Source organism: Mus caroli, unplaced genomic scaffold (genome assembly GCF_978045245.1).
Source record: "Mus caroli unplaced genomic scaffold, Mus_caroli_1 scaffold_34, whole genome shotgun sequence".
NCBI lineage: Eukaryota > Metazoa > Chordata > Mammalia > Rodentia > Muridae > Mus > Mus caroli.
In genome coordinates this window covers 2,369,733-2,391,614 of record NW_028227289.1, presented here as the reverse complement: position 1 = coordinate 2,391,614, position 21,882 = coordinate 2,369,733, and the positions used below count along the sequence as shown (strand labels likewise).

Sequence of the window (21,882 nt, the reverse complement as noted above, 5' to 3'; positions counted from 1 at the left end):
TGTTAAGAACATTTGGGGTAGTCCCCTCTTAGCACTTACCTTTGTCCCCTAGTACTATGATCAAGAGTGGACATTGTGGGATCGCTTTGATGTGCAGGGACTGCAACCTAGCGGTGAGGAGATGACCCTGCAGCAGTTTCTAGACTACTTTAAGGTAGGGCTCCTTCCTGTGTGAACTCCCCCTTTTTGGGGTCTGCCCACTTGGTTTAGCAGCACTATCCATCTCACAGTCACCACTCCTATCTCTTCTAACCTCTGCAGACAGAGCACAAGCTGGAAGTCATCATGGTGTCCCAGGGTGTGTCCATGCTCTATTCTGTCTTTATGCCAGCCAGCAAGCTCAAGGAACGGTTGGATCAGCCGTGAGTTAGCCTCTGGGCTGATGGGAGTGTAAGCCTTGGATGGGATTCTCAACAACCCAGTGTGGTTCCCCATTCTTTTTCTACAATCTGCTGCCACATTTCCTTCAATGTTTGGTTGCTTCCTTCTTAAGTCTCCTGCTCTTTGATTTCAGGATGACAGAGATCGTGAGCTGTGTGTCAAAGCAAAAACTGGGACATCATGTGAAGTCCCTTGTGTTTGAGCTGTGCTGCAACAGTGACAGTGGAGACGACATAGAGGTTCCTTATGTACGATACATCATCCGCTGATCTCTTACTGACTCAGTTCTTTCAGATCTCTCAGTCTATATCAGAACCTTTCTGGTTATGATGAAATGTCAATTTAAACCTCCTTGTTCCTAAGAACTTTTCTTAGTGCTGTTTTTACATTGTTAAGAACTGAAATTCATAATAATAAATTTTCAGCCTGTAAGTAGTAGAGTGTCTTCCTCTCCTCTGAAGGGTGGGTGTGCTGCTGTCCCTAGGAAGAAGTGGACTCCTTATCCTAAACTGCAATTCTTAAAAGGTGACAAGAGTCCAGCTGCACAGAAGCAGCATGGACATTATCCTGTATTCAGATACAATAGTGAAGATTAAACTTCAGCTGTTCTCATTGCTCTTGCCATTTCTGCTTAGGGAGAAATGGTGTGATCCCTGTGGCAGTAAGGCCATCATGAGGAGGTCAGCCCTTACCTAATGTTAATACCCTTTCTTTTCTCTTGCCACATGTCAGTCCTAGTGATGTTCAGCTGAAGCAGAGGCTCCAGTCCTGGCTGGTCTGGGTTAGGATCCTGTGTCTTACTTTATCTTGTCTCCTGATTTGTCTTTTTTTTTCTGCCACTTGCTCATCTGAGATAAGGGGATAAAAGGTTGTTACTAGAAAAAGGGGCCCTAAAATTGGTTGCTACTTAACACCACTTTAGTGTATTATCATTATTATTATTATTATTATTACTAAATATGTTGATTTAGCCTAGGCTTTCATGTAATCGGCCTCCTTTACTTTGGACAGCTCTTTAAATGTAAGGTCATTAGGCCAGCTGTGCTGTCTGTTGTCAACTGGCTTCCCACCTTTACATGTGCCTTGTTTTTCTGCTTGACTCAGAACTGTATGTTTCTTATTCTCCTAATGACTTTGGGGTTATTGAGTTGAAGTGTCTAAAGTTTCCTAGTTGGACACTTTTGCAAAAGGAGTTCACTCCTGAGACGTTGTGATTTCAGGTACCTTGCTTCCTCATTCCTTTATTTTGTGCAGTTCTGCCCTCCTGTTCATGAATGGTTGATGTTCCTACTTGCCTTGGAAGGTGTTACATAGAGTTACATTGATTTAAAAAGACAGCTCTGCTCAGTGCAGTTATGTGGCTGGCTGTTACTTTGTCTTGTGGTGGATGTAAAACTGGTGGAATGTGTGGCAGGCTATTAAGAGCATGGTCTTAGAGATCTAAAGTAATTCTGAAGAAAATGGTTGTGCAAAATTGTTACTTTCTCTGGCAGCTTTCAATACTCTTTTCATCCAGTAGTCTCTGTTGTTTTAAGGTTTTCTTTTATCTTAAAATCTTTGGCTCATAAAATCTTCCCATATGACACATTTTGATCATGTTTTCCCTTCCCTCAAACTCCCCCTCCTCTCATAGCTTTTAAAACAGTTACTGCTTCTGTGAGATAATAATATCATAGTATTTCTGTAACCCTTTGCCTTTTTCCCTCTAACCCCTCTGATACACTCCTCCTTGCTCTTTGAAATTCATGGCCGTTCTTTCAATAGTCCCTTTTATGTACACACTCGCATATATACATAGCTATTTATGAATACATGAATACTAACAGCTCCCTTTATCCAGTGTAACTTGTGTGTATGTCCTCAGGACTGCATATTAAGGATTGGATAAACAATTGGTGTGCTTCTCCCTGGGGAGGCCTATTCTCCCATTCTCAGCATTCCTCAGTTGCCTGTAGTTCTTTTCTCCTTGTTCAGCTCATGTTTAGGTGCTCAACATGGTGAGTTTGTAACATTGCATGAGACACAGTCTCACAGCATGTGAGACTCCCTGATCCTCTCTGGCTCTTAAACTATTCCTTTCCCCTCGTTCTGTGTTGATTTTTTGAGCTTAGATACAGAAATTGTATTTCAAAATGTACCTGATGGCACAGGGGCCCACAGCTCTCTGCATTTTGATTGGATAAAGGTTTTTTGCAAAGGTCTCTATCCATTTGCAGAGAAGTTTCTTTGATGGAGGGTGAGCACTAAACACATCTATGGGTGTAGGTACAAAATACTGGGAGTGTAGTCAGGGATTATACTGTTCTAGTAAACTGATGTTTGTAGCTTAATCTCCAAGATCCATGACTTCATTAGCCTTGAGTAGGTCGTTGGGTTTCCAGTATCAACCGCTGTTTTAGATATAGTGTGACCAGAAAAGACCTTTTTGGGTCATATGTATATGCATTACGGGGTGGGGGGAACAACAGGGGACTTTTGGCATTTGAAATGTAAATGCCGAAAATATCCAATAAAAAAAGAAAATTCAATTGAAATGAATATGTTTATTCATTTATTTTTGGTCTCCTTTGCTTTTAGCTCCTTGTTCTATATGTGGATTTTTTTTTTAAAGTTCATGTTTACTTCTTATATGTATGCTGTGTGTACATGAACGACCCAATACCACTCACTCTTTGTTTCTACAACTTCCAGACTTCCCCCTCATTCTCCCATACATGGTTTCATCTTCTTTATGAAATTGTTTGATTCATTTACATTCCAAATGTTGTCTCCCTTCTGGTCCCACCTCCAGAGTTCTTAACCTCATGCCCCTCCCCTTTGCTACTGAGAAGGTGCTCTGGAACTACCCACCAGAGCCTCACCACCAGCAGCCTCCCCCTTCCCTGGGGCATCAAGTTTCTATAGGATTATATATACCCGTTCCCACTGATTCCAAGAAAGGCAGTCCTCTGCTACAACATCTGTTAGGAGCCATGGACCAGCCTGTGTATGCTCTTTGGTTGGTGGCTAAGTCTCTGGGAGCTCTGAGGGCTCCAGGTTAGTTGATACCATTGGTCTTCCCATGGGATTACAATCTGCTTCAATTCCATTTACTCCTTCCCTGAACTCTTCCACACTGTAAGTATCTGCATCTGTTACAGTTAGCAGCTGAGAGCCTCTGAAGAAGACACCACCTCTACTAGGCTCCTGTCTGCAAACAGAGCACAGCATCAGTAATAGTGTCAGGGTGTCGTACCTGCTCATGGGATGGATCCCAAATTGGGCCCAGTCACTGAATGTCCTATCCTTCAGTCTTTCCTCCACCTTTGTCCCTGCATTTCCTTTAGACAGGTTCAATTCTGGGTCAAAAATTTTGAACATCGATAGGTGGCCCCGTGCCTCAACTGGGGGACATTCTATTAGCTGGATGTGGTCTCTTCAGTTCCGTCTTCCTACTGTGAGGCATTTTGAGTATTGCCATAACCATTGAGTCCTGGAGCCTCTCACTCACCTCTCTGGGACATTCTAGAGGTTCCTCCTGCCCCCACCGCACACTGCTCCATATTTCCATTTACTCTCCTGGCCCACTGGGCTTCTCTTTTGTCTCCTGTCATGCCTCAGTCTGCTTTCACCTCCCCCCAACCCCACACCCCGAGCCCCCACTTTTCCTGCCTCTACCCTCTCCCACCCAGTTCCCTCCCTTCCTCTGCCTCTGGTGATTATTTTGATCCCTTGTCCAAGTGTGTTTGAAATATCCACAAATGGGCCTCATTCTTGTTAATTAAACTTCCTCCAGTCTGTGAGGTGTATCATGGGAATTCTGAATTTGTGGCCAATACCCACTTACCAGTAAGTAGATACCATGCATGTCTTTTGGTTCTGGGTTACCTCAATCAGGATGAGATTTTCTAATTCCACGCATTTTCCTGCAACATTCATAATACCCTCGTTTTTAATAGCCGAGTAGTATTCCATGTGGTGCAAATGAACCACATTTTCTGCATCAGTTCTTTGGCTGAGGTACAACTGGGTTGTTTCCAGCTTCTCGTTATTACAAATAAGGCTGCTATGAACATAGTGGAGCATCTTTTGGGTATATGCCAGGGGTGGTATAGCTGGGTCTTGAGGTATATCTATTTCCAATTTTCTGAGGATCTGTCAGATTGATTTTACAGAGTGGTTGTACCAGCATGCAATCCCACCAGCAATGGAGGAGTGTTCCTCTTTCTCCACATCCTAGCTAGCTTCTGCTGCCACCTGAGTTTTTGATCATCGCCATTCTGAGTGGTGTGAGGTAGACTCTCAGGGTAGGTTTGATTTGCATTTCCCTGATGGCTAAGGATGTTGAGCATTGCTTTAAGTGCTTCTTGGCCATTCAGATTCCTCTGTTGGGAATTTTCTTACATGGATTCTCAGATGCCGTTCAGATCGTGATCATGTCCCAAAGTGGTAGGAATGCTTGTTTATTTTTTCTGTCTGAGTGTCCTCAGCCCATCTTCAGGCTTTGACAGTTCTTTTCTTTCTGGATGATTTAGTTTAGTGATGATGCTTTTCCCTATGTGTTTGATTTCTTGACTTTTCCTGTTGGGAGGTTTCCATTTTCCTCCCCAGGGGCTTAATGTTTCTTGGAAGATTTTCTTAACTGTTTCATCTTCCATCTAGATTTCTTTTCTTTCTTTTTTTTTTCTGACTTGTTTACTACATTGTTCTATTTTGTTGAATCCTCTTGTGGTTCTTGATAATTTTAGAAACTGACTTGATTTCTTTGTCTCTTCAACCATTTCATTGTGACTAATTTGACTGATGAACTCTTACAGTCATCTTGTACAGTAGACTCAAAATGAAACTAATTTTCCCATTTTCAGCATGTTGTGAAGAGGAAAGCACAATAATTGGGACAATGCTAGGGAGATGTTGAGTTTGCAGAATGCTTGCTACACCAAGTGAAGACAGGTTCAGATCCCCAGCACCCACATAAATGCCAGCCTTCTAATTCCAGCATCTGAATGTTGCATATTAATTAGGGTAGCTTTTTCATATGCTTCATCTCTCATGAAATATTTAGGGCATACTGTGACAGGATACCTGGCTGTGGTCCCTGCTATTATTGTGTTCTGACCCTGGGATTGAAGAATGTGGGTTTAGGGTGATTACAGATCTTGCTGCTGATTTCTAGGTTGTCTTTGTTGGGCAGCTGTTTTGTTTCGAGGTCTGTTTCCTCTCTGGAATGTAGACAGTGTGAAGGTTGTTTCTTTCCTGGCAGGAAATGTATGCGGATCTGAGGATTGTGGCCTTGGAAGTACCAAGTAAATTGGGTTTCTGGTTACTAGGACAGTACATTTATGAAATGCTGATAGGCTAGGGACACTTCCCTCACCCGAGTAACAACTCCTGCCTACCAAGGGCTATCACTGAATGTATTGTCGGTCCTAGTTTCTGTGTTTTCCTCTGGCCACACCTTGCCAGTCCTCCAGGGCCAAAAACCTGTGGTTTCCCTTCTCCCACTAGAGGGTACCTCAGGACTCCCCTACTGCTTGCAGATACCTAAGGTGATACGAATCTCCCAGAGCTTGGCCATGGCTGCTTCTTGCTTGCTGCCTGTTCCATGGACAGCCTCTGTTTTCTATAATTCTGCTCACAGGACCACCCCAAAAGAATATGCCATGGCTTAAGAGAATCAGCTCCTTGGGAGTTTTAGTCCTCCCCAGTTCTCTAATACTTTCCAATACTGTGTGTCTTTCTCAGGGATAGGAGGGAATAGGCTCTTTCCACCTCTCACCAGGCTAAGACAAAGACACCATTTCCACAATTGGTATCCTGCCAATTGTGTACCTTAAGCTGCAGGCCTGCTCCACCCTTACTTCCCTCATCTGGGTAACAGCTCATGTCTACCAAATGCTAAGGGAGTAGAGTCAGCGAATGGCATTCCAGTCCCAGGTCTGTATCTTTTCTCCAGCCACACCTTGCTAGTACCAAGATCCAAGCATCTGGCTTATTAGACCCAGGTTCTTGGGAACTTTTGGTCCTCTAGCATTCTCAACTACTTTACAATAGTATGTTTCTATGTCATGGATGGGAGAACGGGTCCTTTACATTTACCAAGACCAACTTATTTACTGTATTGCCAGTGTCAAAACATTATGACGGACAAGGAAATTGACAGAACCCATCAGCACCCACACTAAAACCTTGAACCTTCAGGTAAAGGGCCCTATTCTGAGGGTCTTGTTTCCCTGAGCAGTTCAGCTGGCCACTGGCAGGTCTGCCTCAAGGACATTCAGAGCAAAGTGCACAGACACAGGCAACACAACACAACACACAAAGAATCCTGTACCAGGTGTACTCCTGTCTCAAACATTCTCTCCTGCACATGGAACAGAGAAGACCAGGCCAAGGGAACTGATTCAGCCTTCCCAGGGAAATCCACAAACACATTATGAAAAATAAAACCAGTAGCCACCATCCCTGTCTCCTCCTCACTCTTAGGGCTGATTTCATAGGCTGTCCAAAAGACAGTGAAAAACACACTTTTCTGGGGGATATAGGGACACTGTGTCTTTGTAAGATGAAATTTGACTATTTTTTTAAGTTGTTTCTTTAATTATTGGGTATTTATTTCATTTACATTTCCAATGCTATCCCAAAAGTCCGACACACACTCCCACACCCATTCCCCCACCCCACCCCCGACTCCCACCTCTTAGCCCTGGCGTTCCCCTGTACTGAGGCATACAAAGTTTGTGTGACCAATGGGCCTCTCTCTCCACTGATGGCCGACCAGGCCATCTTCTGATATATTTGCAGCTAGAGACAGAGATCTGGGGGCGTGGGGGGGGGTGGGGTTTACTGGTTAGTTCATATTGTTGTTCCACCTATAGGGTTGCAGATCCCCCTAGCTCCCTGGGTACTTCCTCCAGCTCCTCCATCGGGGGGGGCCCTGTGATCCATCCAATAGCTGACTGTGAGCATCCACTTCTGTGTTTGCTAGGCCCCAGCATAGTCTTACATGAGATAGCTATATCAGGGTCCTTTCAGCAAAATCTTGCTAGTGTATGCTAATGGTGTCAGCGTTTGGAGGCTAATTATGGGATGGATCTCTGGGTATGGCAGTCTCTAGATAGTCCATCTTTTCTTCTCAGCTCCAAACTCTTGTCTCTGTAGCTCCTTCCATGGGTGTTTTGTTCCCAATTCTAAGAAGGGGCAAATTGTGCACACTTTGGTCTTCCTTCTTCTTGAGTTTCATGCGTTTAGCAAATTCTATCTTATATCTTGGGTATCCTAAGTTTCTGGGCTAATATCCACTTATCAGTGAGTATATATTGTGTGAGTTCCTTTGTGATTGTGTTACCTCACTCAGGATGATGTCCTCCAGGTCCATTCATTTGCTTAGGAATTTCATAAATTCATTCCTTTTAATAGCTGAGTAGTACTCCATTGTATAAATGTACCACATTTTCTGTATCCATTCCTCTGTTGAGGGGCATCTGGGTTCTTTCCAGCTTCTGGCTATTATAAATAAAGCTGCTATGAACATAGTGGAGCATGTGTCCTTCTTACAGGTTGGGACATCTTCTGGATTATATGCCCAGGAGAGGTATGGCGGGATCCTCAGGTAGTACTATGTCCAGTTTTCTGAGGAACCGCCAGACTGATTTCCAGAGTGGTTGTACAAGCTTGCAATCCCACCAACAATGGAGGAGTGTTCCTCTTTCTCAATATCCTTGCCAGCATCTGCTGTCACCTGAATTTTTCATCTTAGCCATTCTGACTGGTGTGAGGTGGAATCTCAGGGATGTTTTGATTTGCATTTCCCTGATGATTAAGGATGTTGAATATTTTTTCTGGTGCTTCTCTGCCATCAGGTGAGAATTCTTTGTTCAGCTCTGAGCCCCATTTTTTTTTTTTTTTTTTACTTCATTGGAGCTGTTTATCAGGCTTAGGAGTTCTCTGGTGGAATATTTAGGGTCACTTATATACACTATCATATCATCTGCAAAAAGTGATATTTTGACTTCTTCCTTTCCAATTTGTATCCCCTTGATCTCCTTTTGTTGTCGAATTGCTCTGGCTAGGACTTCAAGTACAATGTTGAATAGGTATGGAGAGAGTGGACAGCCTTGTCTAGTCCCTGATTTTAGTGGGATTGCTTCCAGCTTCTCACCATTTACTTTGATGTTGGCTCCTGGTTTGCTGTAGATTGCTTTTATTATGTTTAGGTATGGGCCTTTGGTGTTGGATTTTGTCAAATACTTTCTCAGCATCTAAGGAGATGATCATGTGGTTTTTGTCTTTGAGTTTGTTTATATACTGGATTACATTGATGGATTTCCGTATATTGAACCATCCCTGCATCCCTGGGATGAAACCTACTCGGTCAGAATGGATGATTGTTTTGATGTGTTCTTGGATTCTTGGATTCGGTTAGCAAGAACTTTATTGAGGATTTTTGCATCGATATTCATAAGGGAAATTGGTCTGAAGTTCTCTATCTTTCTTGGGTCTTTTTGTGGTTTAGATATCAGAGTAATTGTTAGCCACTCTTTCTTACTCAAAAGCAGCAATGTATGTTTACATAGGATCAGTTGATTTATCTTAAAAAGTAACCATATAAGAATCTGAAAAGAATCACAAATTCATATAAAAGCAGCCCTATTTACAGTAAATTCTCAGAATACACATCTACTCACCAGCAACTTTTATTAAATCATATCAGGAAGCTGAGGGCAGAAATAGGTTTAAGAAATCACCCCTCACCAGTCCAGCCTCAGTGAGAGTCACATCAGGCAGTGCTGCCATTTTTCTTGTTCCCTGACCTCAAAAAGTCATTGGTTTAACTGTTAAGAGTGTGCCTTTCTACATCAGAATCAGTTGTAAAACATCTCAACCTAGCTTCACTAACAATTTTATTTTTCCTAATTTTTGTAAGGGTGATGATGATCATTGGTGACAATCTACATCTGTAAATTCTCTCCTAGGAAGTGATTGAATGATTAATCTGTTTCAGCAGCAATGCTTGAAAGATATCAAACAGGATTGTTATGAGTGCCAGTGACACTCCACTCCAGTGAGGGGCTGGAAACCCCCTTAGGGTTTTCATACAATTCTTAGATTAAGAGGGGTGTGAAGGCAACAGGCAGAGCAAAACTCCACCATAGAATGAATGAAGTCCTCAGAACATTTAGTCCTTGAGGTCATGCATCCCAGTGACATGCCCAACATGACTGAGCTAACCAGTAGGCTGTATTCCCCAAGCTCTAAAGGTGTTCACTGTTCCTCCTGCATGGGCCTCAGCAAAACTCCAAGAAAAGCACTTTACAGACTGTGTGCTATCTCTTGTGATCCTCGTAGAAACTGTGAGATGTCTTTTAGGACCACACAAGTAGACTAGTTAAAGCTACTACAGACATAAAGATACAGCAAGTTGGATCCAAGATCTAAAGATAGAACTATTACAAGATCAAATGTGTTTCTAAAACTCATTTGCTTTGGAAAGGATCAGATTTAATTTAAGAAATATACATCACTTGTTTCCAGACTTACTATATCTTTAGTACCTAACAAGCTTGCCTCAGATGATCTGGCAGTACAAACAGCATCCTTCAAGAAAGTATAGGAAGCTCCCAGATTGCTGAATCTGTGACATATTCCACAAGTTGCCTTTCTATATCTATCCACACCATCCATGTGGGTTGCCAACAGATTCTTGAGTTTACTGAATTCTAAGATGTCCTGCTATGAGGCGCAACAGTCATATGGGAGGGGGGGTCCTGTTACCTGGGTAACTGTAGAGAACTATGGAGTTGGTCTGGCCTAGCTGCCTTGAGAGGTATATGTTAAAGGTTTTTTCAGGTTAAAACAGGCAGTGTTGAAGAAGTGACATTTGTTTGTAGAATGTGATGATGTCCCAGGGAATGGTGCTAATAGGAGGTGCTATTATAGCCTAGTTGGAGTAGGTGTAGCCTTGCTGAAGGAAATGTGTCACTGTATGGGTGGGCTTTGAGACCCTCCTCCTAGTTGTCTGGAAGACAATAGTCCTCTAGCTTCCTTTGGATCAAGATGTAGAACTCTGTGTTCCTTCTCAAGCATCTAAAACACTGACATGCTTCCTACCTTGATGATGCTCTGAACCTCTGAACCTGTAAGCCAGTGGCAACTAAATGCTTTACTTTATAAGTGTTACCTTGGTCCTGGTGTCTGTTTACAGCAATGGAAAACCTAAGGCAGAGAAGTTCTATAAACTTTGTTGCTGGAGGAAGGAGGTAAGAGGAATGTCATCAGTTGATAAAATTCCTGGAATTTATTAGAGAACTTCAGTCTCCTTTCCCTGAAAAGAAGTTGCTCCTTGTTGGAAAAACAAACAACAAACAACAACAACAACAACAAAAATTCAGAGAATATTTGATGCAAAGTGGCTAGAGGAAATGCCTAGTGATGCTTTTCAGTTTTGCAAAGAAATAAAACAATAATAGAAATGACAGAGTTAAAAATAAAAATGAGCCAAGCAGTAGTGGCACATGCCTTTAATCCCAGCACTCAGGAGGCAGAGGCAGGAGGATTTCTGAGTTTGAGGCCAACCTGGTGTTCAGAGTGAGTTCCAAGACATCCAGGGCTATACGGAGAGACCCTGTCTCAAACCACCACCACCCCAAAATAAAAAAGTAAAAACAAATAAAAATATAAATAAGATCAGGAAAAAGCAAGACTAACACTGGCAATAAATTCCAAATTAGGACCTAAAGATACAGTATTTAGTGCCTCTCTGTGACAGGTGGAGGGTTTTTCATTTTTTGGTTTTTTCCTTCCCTTCATGATATCACTCCCTTACCTCCAGCTCCAATTTCTCTGCTCCTAAAACTTGTGAATCATGTCCAGTTCCTCATAGCATGGACACTTTTTTCATTGCTTTGCTTCTTTCTGACATTGAGGAGGAGGTTTTACAATCTCCAAGAGAGAATTAACTCCTTTAATTTCAGGGTACAATTCTTCCAGCCCAGAGATTTTGCATCAAGCCTGAGACATGGTAAAACATATGAAAGGATTTTCTCTTTTACCAGTGAGTAAAACAACTACCTGATCCTAAGAATCTAGATCAAAAAGTTAAAAAGTATATACCCATTTCATATAAGCCTTTTAAGAATTTTAAGCAAGCTTGTGGCCTCAACAGATTCAGGTAGAGGTTATCTACCTGGAATTCCTCTCATGTGCTTTAAATCGGGCCCCTGAACTCACTTTGGGTTCTCCATCTTGAAATGAGGGAACCCCAAGCATGCTGGACTTCTGCAGAATAAAAGGGTATTTGTATTTCCATTCTATTTGAGTCCTGGATACCATTCTTCAACAAATCACGAATCTCTGTATTTACAAGGTCTCACCCAGGATGTTCTAGAGAGCCCCCACTCCCCGTCAACTCCCCCCCCATACAAACCCAAAGAGTAAAGTGTTTTTCTGATCAGTAATTCTGGGCACCCAGTTGTCTTTTGTCTTGTCCATCTCTGTGTTTGTGCTTCGGGTTTAATCTTTCTGTTTGAGGCCTAGAGGGACAAAGTGGATGCATATTTGGTCAACTGGCCTGAGGCAATTGAGGACATTCCCAAACCCCTATTCTCGAACCCCTACTAGAAGCAGGAGAACTTTCTAGTTCTCATCTGAATTCTGAACTAGCTGTGTGTCTATAGGCCTCTCATGCACAGGGAGAAAGATCATCTTAGACAGCCTTTTGGTTTTGGTTTCCCAGGAATACCCTCCTGTTTCTGTCTATGTTGTGTTATGTTTGTGCTTTTTGTCCTCTTGTACAATTTTTTTCTTTGATTCCTAGAATGGGACAGGTACAGTGCATCTCACTGGGCTTGTCCCTAACCATTCTAAGGACTTTCAGTGAGTTGCAAAAGACTTGGGTCTGGTTGTTTGTCCTGCAAACTAACCACCATTGTAGGAATAAATGGCCCACCTTTGATCTGAGGAGACTTCCTCCCTCTACTGCTATCATTTACAGGGTGAAGGTTTACTTTCTGAGACTTGGGGACCAAGTGCCATGCATCACCTTGTGGCGATACCTGGTTGAGAAGCCCCCTGTTTGGATGAGACACTTTTGTTATGGGCCTTGCTCCCCCTTTCTACTCCCTAGGAGGATCTCTGTCCTGCTCTTTATGTTCCTACCCCTGTCCAGCCAGCAAGGCAGAAGAAGGAGCAGCCCCTGACTCCCCTCAGAGTCTACCTCACACTACCCAAAGGGCCAAGTATACTAGAGCCTTACCTCTCTGGGCTACAGGACACCAAATGCTCAGGGGGGACACTTCATGGCATATGTGCCATTTACCAGTGATGATATTAATAACTGGAAGCTGCATAATCTCCCTCCTCCATACCCCCTCCCCAATTTCAGAAAGACCATTAGCTCTCACAGGTCGTCTAGATGTAATCATGCTGACTCACCTGGCATGACTGACAGCAATTGCTCCAGGTCCTCTTTGTGACAGAGGAGAGAGATAGTTGTGAGACCCATCAGGGAACTGGTTCCAGTAGCAAATGGCCCGCCCACTCAAGTTCAGGTTGATATAGATGCAGCCTTTCCTTGGACAGGGATTTTAACACAACTGTTAAAGGTAAGGAGAGGTGCTGGGTCTACCAAAAGATAATGATGGGGGCGGGGTGGGGCTCTGAGAGGCCACCAGATGGCTCACAATCTTACCTAAGGTGAGCCAGGTGATGCAGGGGAAGAGTGAGAGTCCCAGGGAAGACATAGAAAGACTTTTTGAAACCTACACAGCCTACACTGCTTTTGACCCTGAAGCCAGGGAGCATCATTCTGCTGTGAACATGGCTTTTGTTAACCAAACTACCTGCAGCATCCTTTGGAAGCTTCAGCCAGTGAAAGGCTTTGTGGCCTGTCTCTGGCACCCAAAAGCCAGCTTCTGTTTGCCTTTGAATGGCAAGACTTGGAGAGAGGCTTCAAGGGACAACTGACTGGGCCACTCCTGCCTCAAGGATTCAAGAACTCATCCTATAATGCCAGGAAAATGTTAAACCAGACAGGAGCTGATCTGATGCAATCTCACAGCAAGGTCTTTATTTTAGTTAAGATAGCTCAGTCTCTCAGCTCACCTCAGACAGGCCAGGACACTTTTTGGTGGGGAGAGGAGCCCTGAACATCTATCCAAGGCTTTATAGCAAGCAGCAGGTGGCTGGGAGTGGGGAGGGGGAGGTACTTTGGGGTATTCGGGGGCAGGTGGCAGGAATAACTGCAAACATCTAATTGGAAAGCTACTATGGCCTTTAGCATAATTGGCTGGTGCTGGGAATCAAACTGTAAAATTAATTTCTATTTCCCTCTATATTGGTGGTCATTAGGCAGGGTGTGGGCTTGTAATCTGGGGGTACAGATCTGTTGGGGTAATAACCTGGAGCAGCTGGTCTTGTTCAGGGTGTAACCTGGAAATGCTGGTCTTGTTGGGGTGAGCCTAGAGACCGGAGCTAGGCTTGGGTTTTGTTGGGGGAAACTAACTTGGAAACTAATGCTAGGTATGAGCATGTTAGTTTACCTGACTTCAAACTTAGGTCAGGTTCTCTAAAATGGAGTCTGAATTTAAAATATTTTGGTCTCTCCACCTACTGCCTTTGAAGAGGCACTGTATGAGGACTCGGCTGAGTACCTGTGGGCACACCCCCAAATAGATGTGCTCCAGTATGTATTGAGAGCCCCCGACTTGGAGACATGTCAGGAGGCCACATGAGACCTCCTACAGGAACAGAGTCAACTTGGCTAAGAAGGCCCAGCTTTGTCAACATGAGGTCACCTACATATTCAAAGGGGACTGACCAACACATGCTGTCATACACCAGGAACACACCAAACTTAACATCCCAGTTACATATCCCATAGGCAAGTACAGAAATTTCTGGGATATGATGGGTTTGAAGACTTCGGGTGCCAGGGTTCACTGAGTTAGCCAAACTGTTATATGAGGACTCCCAGGGCCACGAAGACAAAATAGAATGGACCCTTGAGATGGACATGGCTTTTAAGACTCTAAGAAGAGCCTTATTGGAGATGCCTGCTTTGGCCCTCCTCAAGATTCACAAACCTTCCCACCTGTATATGGATGAGAGAAAGGGGATAGAAAAGGGGGTGGCTCACCCAAACTTTGGGACCATAGAAAAGATCTCTGGCTTACTTATCTAAGAAGCTGGACCCGGTGGCCCAAGGATGGCCTGCAAGACAAGGATGCTGACAAAATAACCACATGGCAGGAACTTATCACCACCCCCAATGCTATTGAGGGGGCCCTCTGGAATCCACCCAAGCCAGTGTGCCAGACTGGTGCACTTTCAAGCTCTACTTTTGAATTCCCCTCGCATAAGCTATAACACACTCTCTGCCCTAAAGCCAGCCACCCTGCTATCTGATCCACCCTCAGATGTGCAGCATGATTGCTCTATAGTTCTGGGATACATCCAGAATGTCAGGGAAGACTTGATTGACATACTCTGGTCAGATGAGGGATGAATATACTTAATGGATAGGAGCAGCGTCATCCAGAATGGAATCAGGTCTGCAGGGGCAGCGGTAATGGGCTTGGACTCTGTTATTTGGACAACTGCTTTGCTGCCAGGAACTTCAGCCCACAAAGCTCAACTTAAGGGCCTAACCCAGGATTGAAAACTGGAAAAGGGAGACATAGATGGGCTTATTCACTGCTGAAGGAAAAGCCATCAAAAATAAGGAGGGAATACTTTGGTACTCAACAACGAAATGAGACAATGGCTTTGCTTTAATTTTTATTGACAGATTTTTTTTTTGACTATGCAAATAATCTCTACTGGTAAATTCTACTTTAACAATAACAAGGCTATCTTAACAAAGAATCATTTTGGAACAGTTAAAGTTTTCTTGTTTTACATTGTAGAAGAATTCATGGATGGGAAGTTAGTCATTATTTCACTTTCCCCCCAACCAATGTATTTCAGTATTCGGGTAATGCAGTAAAACTTAATATTTGCCTTATCTCCTAAATCAACATATTTCTTTTAACATTTAGAGAACATAGGAATAACATCTTATTTTTCTTCTTAGAAATAATGTGTGGTACACAACTTAAGACTTTAGTACCTGCCTCCACTTTATATCTGCTTTCTCCACGACCTCCATGGGATCCCCCAAATCTTGGTATTACTACTGTATGATTCACGAGATGCACTATACAGCCTATCCCTAGGTGAATGCCCACTATCCCTAGGTGAATGCCCTCTTACTTGTCTGCCCTCACGCTCAAAGTATTCCCTATCTCTAGGTGGAAGCACTTCTTGTCTACCACTACATTCATAGTCACTTGAATATATGTTACTTCTGTTGCGTGTGTATGTTTCTCCTCTTCCACCAAATCCATCTTGTGAGTTACTATAGTCATCATAGCGGTTGTTTCCACCTCTTGCAGATGGTGCCTCATGGAAGCTTCCTGAAGTAGATAAATGACCAAGTAAGAAAACAGCTTTAAGGCTGTACATTTAATCAGTTAAGAACACTGGAATAGCAAATACTCCAACCACCTAATTAATGTATAACCCATGTTACTTTTCTCTGTATGTGTAAAATTCATTAAGATGGCATTTATTTACCAAGTAAAATAGGACTCTTACCATAACTTCCATATGTATCTCTGTATGAATTTCCACTTAAATATTCAGAGAAATCTCTATCACGTCCTCCACGATAGCCAGCATGCTCACTAAGTTTTAAAAGGAAGTTTTAGTTAACATAAGAACTAACCCAAGGAGCTAAAGGGATCTGCAACCCTATAGTTGGAACAACATGATGAACTAACCAGTACCCCGGAGCTCTTGTCTCTAGCTGCATATGTATCGAAAGATGGCCTAGTCAGCCATCAATGGAAAGAGAGGCCCATTGGACTTGCAAACTTTATATGCCCCAATATCGGGGGATGCCAGGGCCAAAAGAATGGGAATGGGTGGGTAAGGAAGTGGGGGGTGCTATGGAGGAGTTTTGGGATAGCATTGTAAATGTAATTGCGGAAAATATATAATAAAAAAATATTAAAAATAAATAAAATAAATAAATATAGCACATATAAAAACTGCAAAATTTGGTCCTATGAGGCAAGGTGTACCCACAATACTGGAGTTGTGAGATTGCTGCATAGGTCTGACATTAACAACTGGCATTTTCCCAGCTCTGTAAATGCATACGTGATGACTCATAAAAAAAAAAAAAAAAAAAAAAAAAAAAAAAAAGAACTAACAGTTTTGCAGGGTGGTGGCGGAACACACCTTTAATCCCAGCACTTGGGAGGCAGAGGCAGGCAGATTTTTGAGTTTGAGGCTAGCCTGTTCTGCAAAGTGACTTTCAAGGACAGTCAGGGCTACCCAGAGAAATCCTGTTGAAAGAAGAGAGAGAGAGAGGGGAGAGAACAAGAAAGGAGAGGGGAGGGGAGGAGAGGTGAAAAAGAGAAAGGACAAAAGGAAAGGGAAAGAAGGAAAACAGAAAAAGGGGAAAGGGAGAAAGGGAAATGGAGAAGGAAAGAGAGAAAGGGAAAGGGAGAAAGGGTTAGAGGGACGGAGAGAGGGAAAAAGAGAAAGAAAGAAAGAAAGAAAGAAAGAAAGAAAGAAAGAAAGAAAAAAGAAAGAAAGGAGAGGGAAGGGAAACTGAAAGGAAAAGGAAAGGAAAAAGGAAAAGGAAAGGAAGGAAAAGAAAAGGAAAGGAAGGCAGGCAGGCAAGCAGGCAGAGAGGAGGGTAGGGGAAGGAAGGGGAGGGAATAGAGAATAAAGAAATTGTAATACCTGAAGACTTTAGATGCATGATCTTCCCGAGAGTGGTAATTGCCATAGTCAAAGTATCCCCTAGATGTTGATGTGTATTTCCTTGAATAAATTAGAAATTAAAAATAACCATCCAAACTTTTATGTGAGAGTTTCTCACTGTCCTAGAACTGGCCAATTAGTGAACTGGCCAGTGAATCCAGGATACCTGGCAAAATATCAACGGGCACTTCTCCAAATAAGCTCAGACAATGATCCGGAACATAACTTGGATACATGAATGCTACGCCATCAAATATGCTAATGAAATACTGCTATTAGGCTTGCTAAAATTTAACAAACGCAGATGATACAGTATTTGGAGAGGAAGAAACTTCATAAAAATTAAAACTTTGACCATCACTGACAGGAATGTAAAAGGGTTCTATATACTACATTACCATATTGCCCAGCAACTCAACTGCAATACACTTAAACTAACTGAAAATAAGAGCTCTATTAACGGTATATGAATGTCCTTAGCACCGCTACAACACAAAATCGTGGCTTTAAAATGACATACATGAGAACACAATGTGTAATTAATATACATATATACATATACATATACTTGGACAACTGAACCACCTTTCTCATCCTAGAAGATAATTTGCAGAAAATGTTGTATGCATTTATCTATTTATTCACTGTGTATATAGAACCCAGAAAACCTGTTTTGTTTTTTTGTTTTTTTCCCAAGATGTTGTGGCATTTGGACATCCTCTTAGGTCTCATGAAAGTTACTCAACTTGTTAAGCCATCTCACTAGCCTTGGAAAACAGTCTTAATGAGAACGGATATAAAAGGTTTTGACACTACATAGAATGTTCCTGTATGATACTAAGTACAGTAATTAAAGCATTTTTTCCTTCAACAATGGGAAATTTAACCATTCTGCTATTTTGTCTTTACCTATCATTAGAAGACTGGCCATAATCCCTTGGTAATGGATACTCATCTCTTCTGGAAGATGCTTGCTCTCCTCTTGGCATATTTCTAGAAATCTCTCTTCGATGTGGTTCTGGACATTAAGTTTAAAAATTACTATACAAGTATTTCAAGTTGCAGATGGTTCAAAGTAGTAATAAAAACACTGGACTTTTCTCTGCAAAATACCTTTTACAAGGCATACTTCATTCTTTAATGAAGCTGTATTGGTAAACTACTTCACAAATGCAATATAAACATACTGTTGTCAGTGTAATCAAGCATCAATCTGCCTCTTATTTTATGCACGAATCTCTCTCGTAATTCATATTTCACATCTTTGTATTTTAATGGTCTTTACTCAAATTTTTCTTACAACATGCTTAATTATGTTGATTTTATAAAACCTCAATACACTAATATTCAGATTTCTTTTTCTTTCTTTCCTTCTTCCTTCCTTCTTTTCTCTCTCTCTTTCCCGTCTCTCTCTCTCTCTCCCTCCCTCCTCCTCTCCTCTCCTTCCTTCCTTCATTCCTTTCTTTTTTTTTCCCAAGAAAGTGTTTTTCTGTATAGCCTTGGCTGTCCAGGAACTCACTCTGTAGACCAAGCTGGCCTCAAGCTCAGAAATTTGTCAGCCTCTGCCTCCCAAGTGCTGGGATTAAAGGCGTGCACCACTACTGTTCGGCTGTCAAATTTCAGTATCGTTCTGGCTAAAATCTTTGGATAGATCTACAAATGTAAAATTTTCCTACATACGTATGCCTGTGCATGTGCGTGTGTCTTCTAAGACTGTGATGGTCAAAAACTCATAGGCAATTGTTTAGACTTTTCTCATTCATTATAAACTGCATTTCCACAAAAATGTCTGCTTGGCATGTTTTTACCTTGTCCTCTCAGTCCAGTATTGCTTCTTGTCAGAGCAGAAGTTGCATATCTTTTAGAAGGAGGACCATCCCTTTTTGAAGATGGACTTCTTTTAACTGCAAAGTATCTCCCAGAAGAACTCACATTGAAATTAGGAGTATATCTATCACCACCTGTATTTAAAGAAACATCTTAGCTAAAGGGAATCAATACTTCAATGAGTAAGTTCTAATCATCACTTGTAAATCTTCCTTAAACAATACTGTATTCTCAGCAATTAGTACTAAATTGGTAAAATTTACTATTTCCTTTTGTAACTAGAATTCAAACAGTATGTAAAGATGGCTTTAACATTTATAGCATAGTTTGAACACTACACTGTGTTTAAAGAAATGACAGAGAACTGGCGTGAAAGGGAACAAAAATCTGCCAATTAAATATATCTAAATTTCAGAGAAAATAATCACTTCATTATTAGAAAGCAGATTTTTATATATTTCTTGTCTCAATACTTTGCAAGATACCTCTATGAAATAAACTGTCATGCAAATATAAGCCCAAATATCAACCAAAAACATAAGAAATTTTATATAATAGTACTAATACATAGACATGCTGAACAATTATTATAATTTACAAATTAGGACTCTCTATGAATATTAAGTATTCATAATTAAGTATGTTATAATCATTTTAGCTTAAAAAATCAATATACATCTAGTGTCCAATTATGAATAAAGTGTGTATTTTCATACAGGTGAGAATAAAAACTTAGATTTAACCATTTAGATCATTTGGAGAGCATTATAAAATGTAAGTCTACTTCAGAAATATCACCTATCTCATCTAACAGCCCTTACTTGGATATTTAATGTTGGTGAATACAAAAAATTATAGATTTTATAAAAATAAAATATGAATTTATTTTCAAAAGTAATAAAATACTCTTGACCATTGCCTATAAAGCATCCTAATGTGTCGTCATCTTCTCATCATACATCAAAAGTTAACATGTAAAAAAGTTAACATTAAAAATTTCTGTTTCTTTTAAACTCTTCCAGAGTCTGAAACAGTCTTGAACGCTGCAAGGTTTAGATAATTCTTGGAGGATATATTTGTGTTCAATAGGCTTATATACAAACTGCCATCAAAAGAAGAAATGAACAGTTTCCAGATAAATATACAACAATAAGTATTGTCTGATGAATTCTTTTTATTTGAAATGTACTTCTGAGTTCTGGACACTTTAAGGCAATTTTCTTTTCTAACTGGTATAGTTTTAACTTCCCAAATAGTTAGAATTACAACTCACATTCAATACTGGCCTCTAAAGTACAAAACTAAAAAACAAGATTAGAAATAAATCTGGCTGCTCAGTGTAGGGGTACTGAAGTTCTCCCGAGGACCTGTGTTCAATTCACTGACAGCTAAAACATGTAACTCTAGGATATGAAACCTTCATACAGACACACAGAGGCAAAATAGCAATGCACATAAAACAAGTTTTGCAGAAATTCTGTTGACTATATAAGGACAAATACTTAATGTCTTAAAAGAACACTTTTGCAATTTACACTCTGGTGTAAATTCAATTTTAAATTAAGACATCTGTTATTTACACTAACCATACAGTGCCTTTAATTTTTCTAATTAAAGGTAACTGCTCTAGTCATGAGAATGTTAAATAAAAGTCGTAGTGTTTCTACTTCAGTCACACTGCTTCCACTATGAAAGTTACCCAAATTCCCTTCACATGAAGGACGACTTCTTGCTCTGCTTCTTCCTCCTCTTCCACAAATCAGAATTCTTGAAGCACCTCTGGTTCTTGAAAAGGATGGTGGTCTCCTCTTACTACCACTTTCAAGTGATAATGGTCTCCTGGCTTGTTTTACTTTAATTCTTTTTCCATCCAAACTCTGAAAAAGACAACAGAACCAAATTTAACTTACATACTTTACCTTTTACTGCATCAAACATGAGGTTTAGAATGTCTTTCTTAATGTAAATATACACAAGTTTCTTTTTTATCAGAATGGAAAAAAATTGAGACAGAAACAGAGAATTGTAGTATTTTACAATCTGAAAAATGAAGCTTAAAATACAGAATGGCATGTTGAGAGTCCAAAGAAAAAAATCATTTAAGTGCTGGAAGAATAGCACTTGTAAGTAGATTATCCAACTCAAAATAATCAATCTTAAAAACATACTTACAAGTAACATTATACACACTGAGCAAGCTGTATTTGTATGTATTTAGGAGTATATATGTACATCTATGTATGTGATAAACTAACGAAAAAAAAAAAAACCCAAGAATAGGAAAGAGAAAAAAAAAAGATGACAAATTATACTATTACCCTCTCCAAATAAAGGAAACAATTTTAAAAAGTTACTTGAAAAAAATGGAGAAAAATTACCTTGAAAGTAATGTTAAAAAATACAGTGTTTCATATAAAATATGCAATTTCTAAAAATTTTGATGCAGGAAAACAAAGAGCATGTGTTGAATAAAAGTCACAAAAACAATACTATAAAGTAAAAGTAAGTCATAGCTAGGTTTCAAAGAATAAAGAGAATTCCAAGTTGGTAAAAATAAATGAGTTAAGGTAGTAACTCTAATTATTCTGACAATCAATAAAATCAATTTGACTTTATTGCTGTTTTAAGACTTGTAATCTCTTTGGAGCTGAATTTATTTGAACATAACTTTCTCCAGAATGTTTTCCTTTATAATTTCTTCTATGAATTGTAAAAACAGCTTTTCCAGTTTTCCAATACTATGGTTTCCTTTTTTTCTGGTGCTCTTAACGATCATATCCTATTTACTCTTAAACTATAATATGAACTTGATCCAGATCTTATATATGTGACAATGTTTAAATATTCTATGAGCCATAATTTTGGCATTATTTAAAAAAAGAG

At 40.6% G+C, this 21,882-nt stretch overlaps 2 protein-coding genes across 2 annotated transcripts in view; one reads left to right on the top strand and one right to left on the bottom strand.

Moving 5' to 3' along the window:
- Positions 1-797, top strand: part of LOC146999848 (ubiquitin-like modifier-activating enzyme 1 Y) — a 30,104-nt gene extending 29,307 nt beyond the window's left edge. Inside the window, exons 17-19 of the mRNA XM_085834424.1 lie at positions 53-154; positions 262-362; positions 515-797. Coding sequence (XP_085690550.1) covers positions 53-154; positions 262-362; positions 515-650 — 339 coding nt within the window. The 3' untranslated portion in view covers positions 651-797. The remainder of the gene's footprint in view (positions 1-52; positions 155-261; positions 363-514) is intronic.
- Positions 798-15,407: 14,610 nt separating this feature from the next.
- LOC146999847 (RNA-binding motif protein, Y chromosome, family 9-like) overlaps positions 15,408-21,882 on the bottom strand; it is a 10,366-nt gene continuing 3,891 nt past the window's right edge. The window contains exons 4-9 of the mRNA XM_085834396.1: positions 20,699-20,876; positions 18,981-19,133; positions 18,082-18,190; positions 17,152-17,232; positions 15,994-16,082; positions 15,408-15,812 (exon numbers count right to left, since the gene is read on the bottom strand). Of these exons, the coding sequence (XP_085690522.1) occupies positions 15,478-15,812; positions 15,994-16,082; positions 17,152-17,232; positions 18,082-18,190; positions 18,981-19,133; positions 20,699-20,876 (945 nt within the window). The 3' untranslated portion in view covers positions 15,408-15,477. The remainder of the gene's footprint in view (positions 15,813-15,993; positions 16,083-17,151; positions 17,233-18,081; positions 18,191-18,980; positions 19,134-20,698; positions 20,877-21,882) is intronic.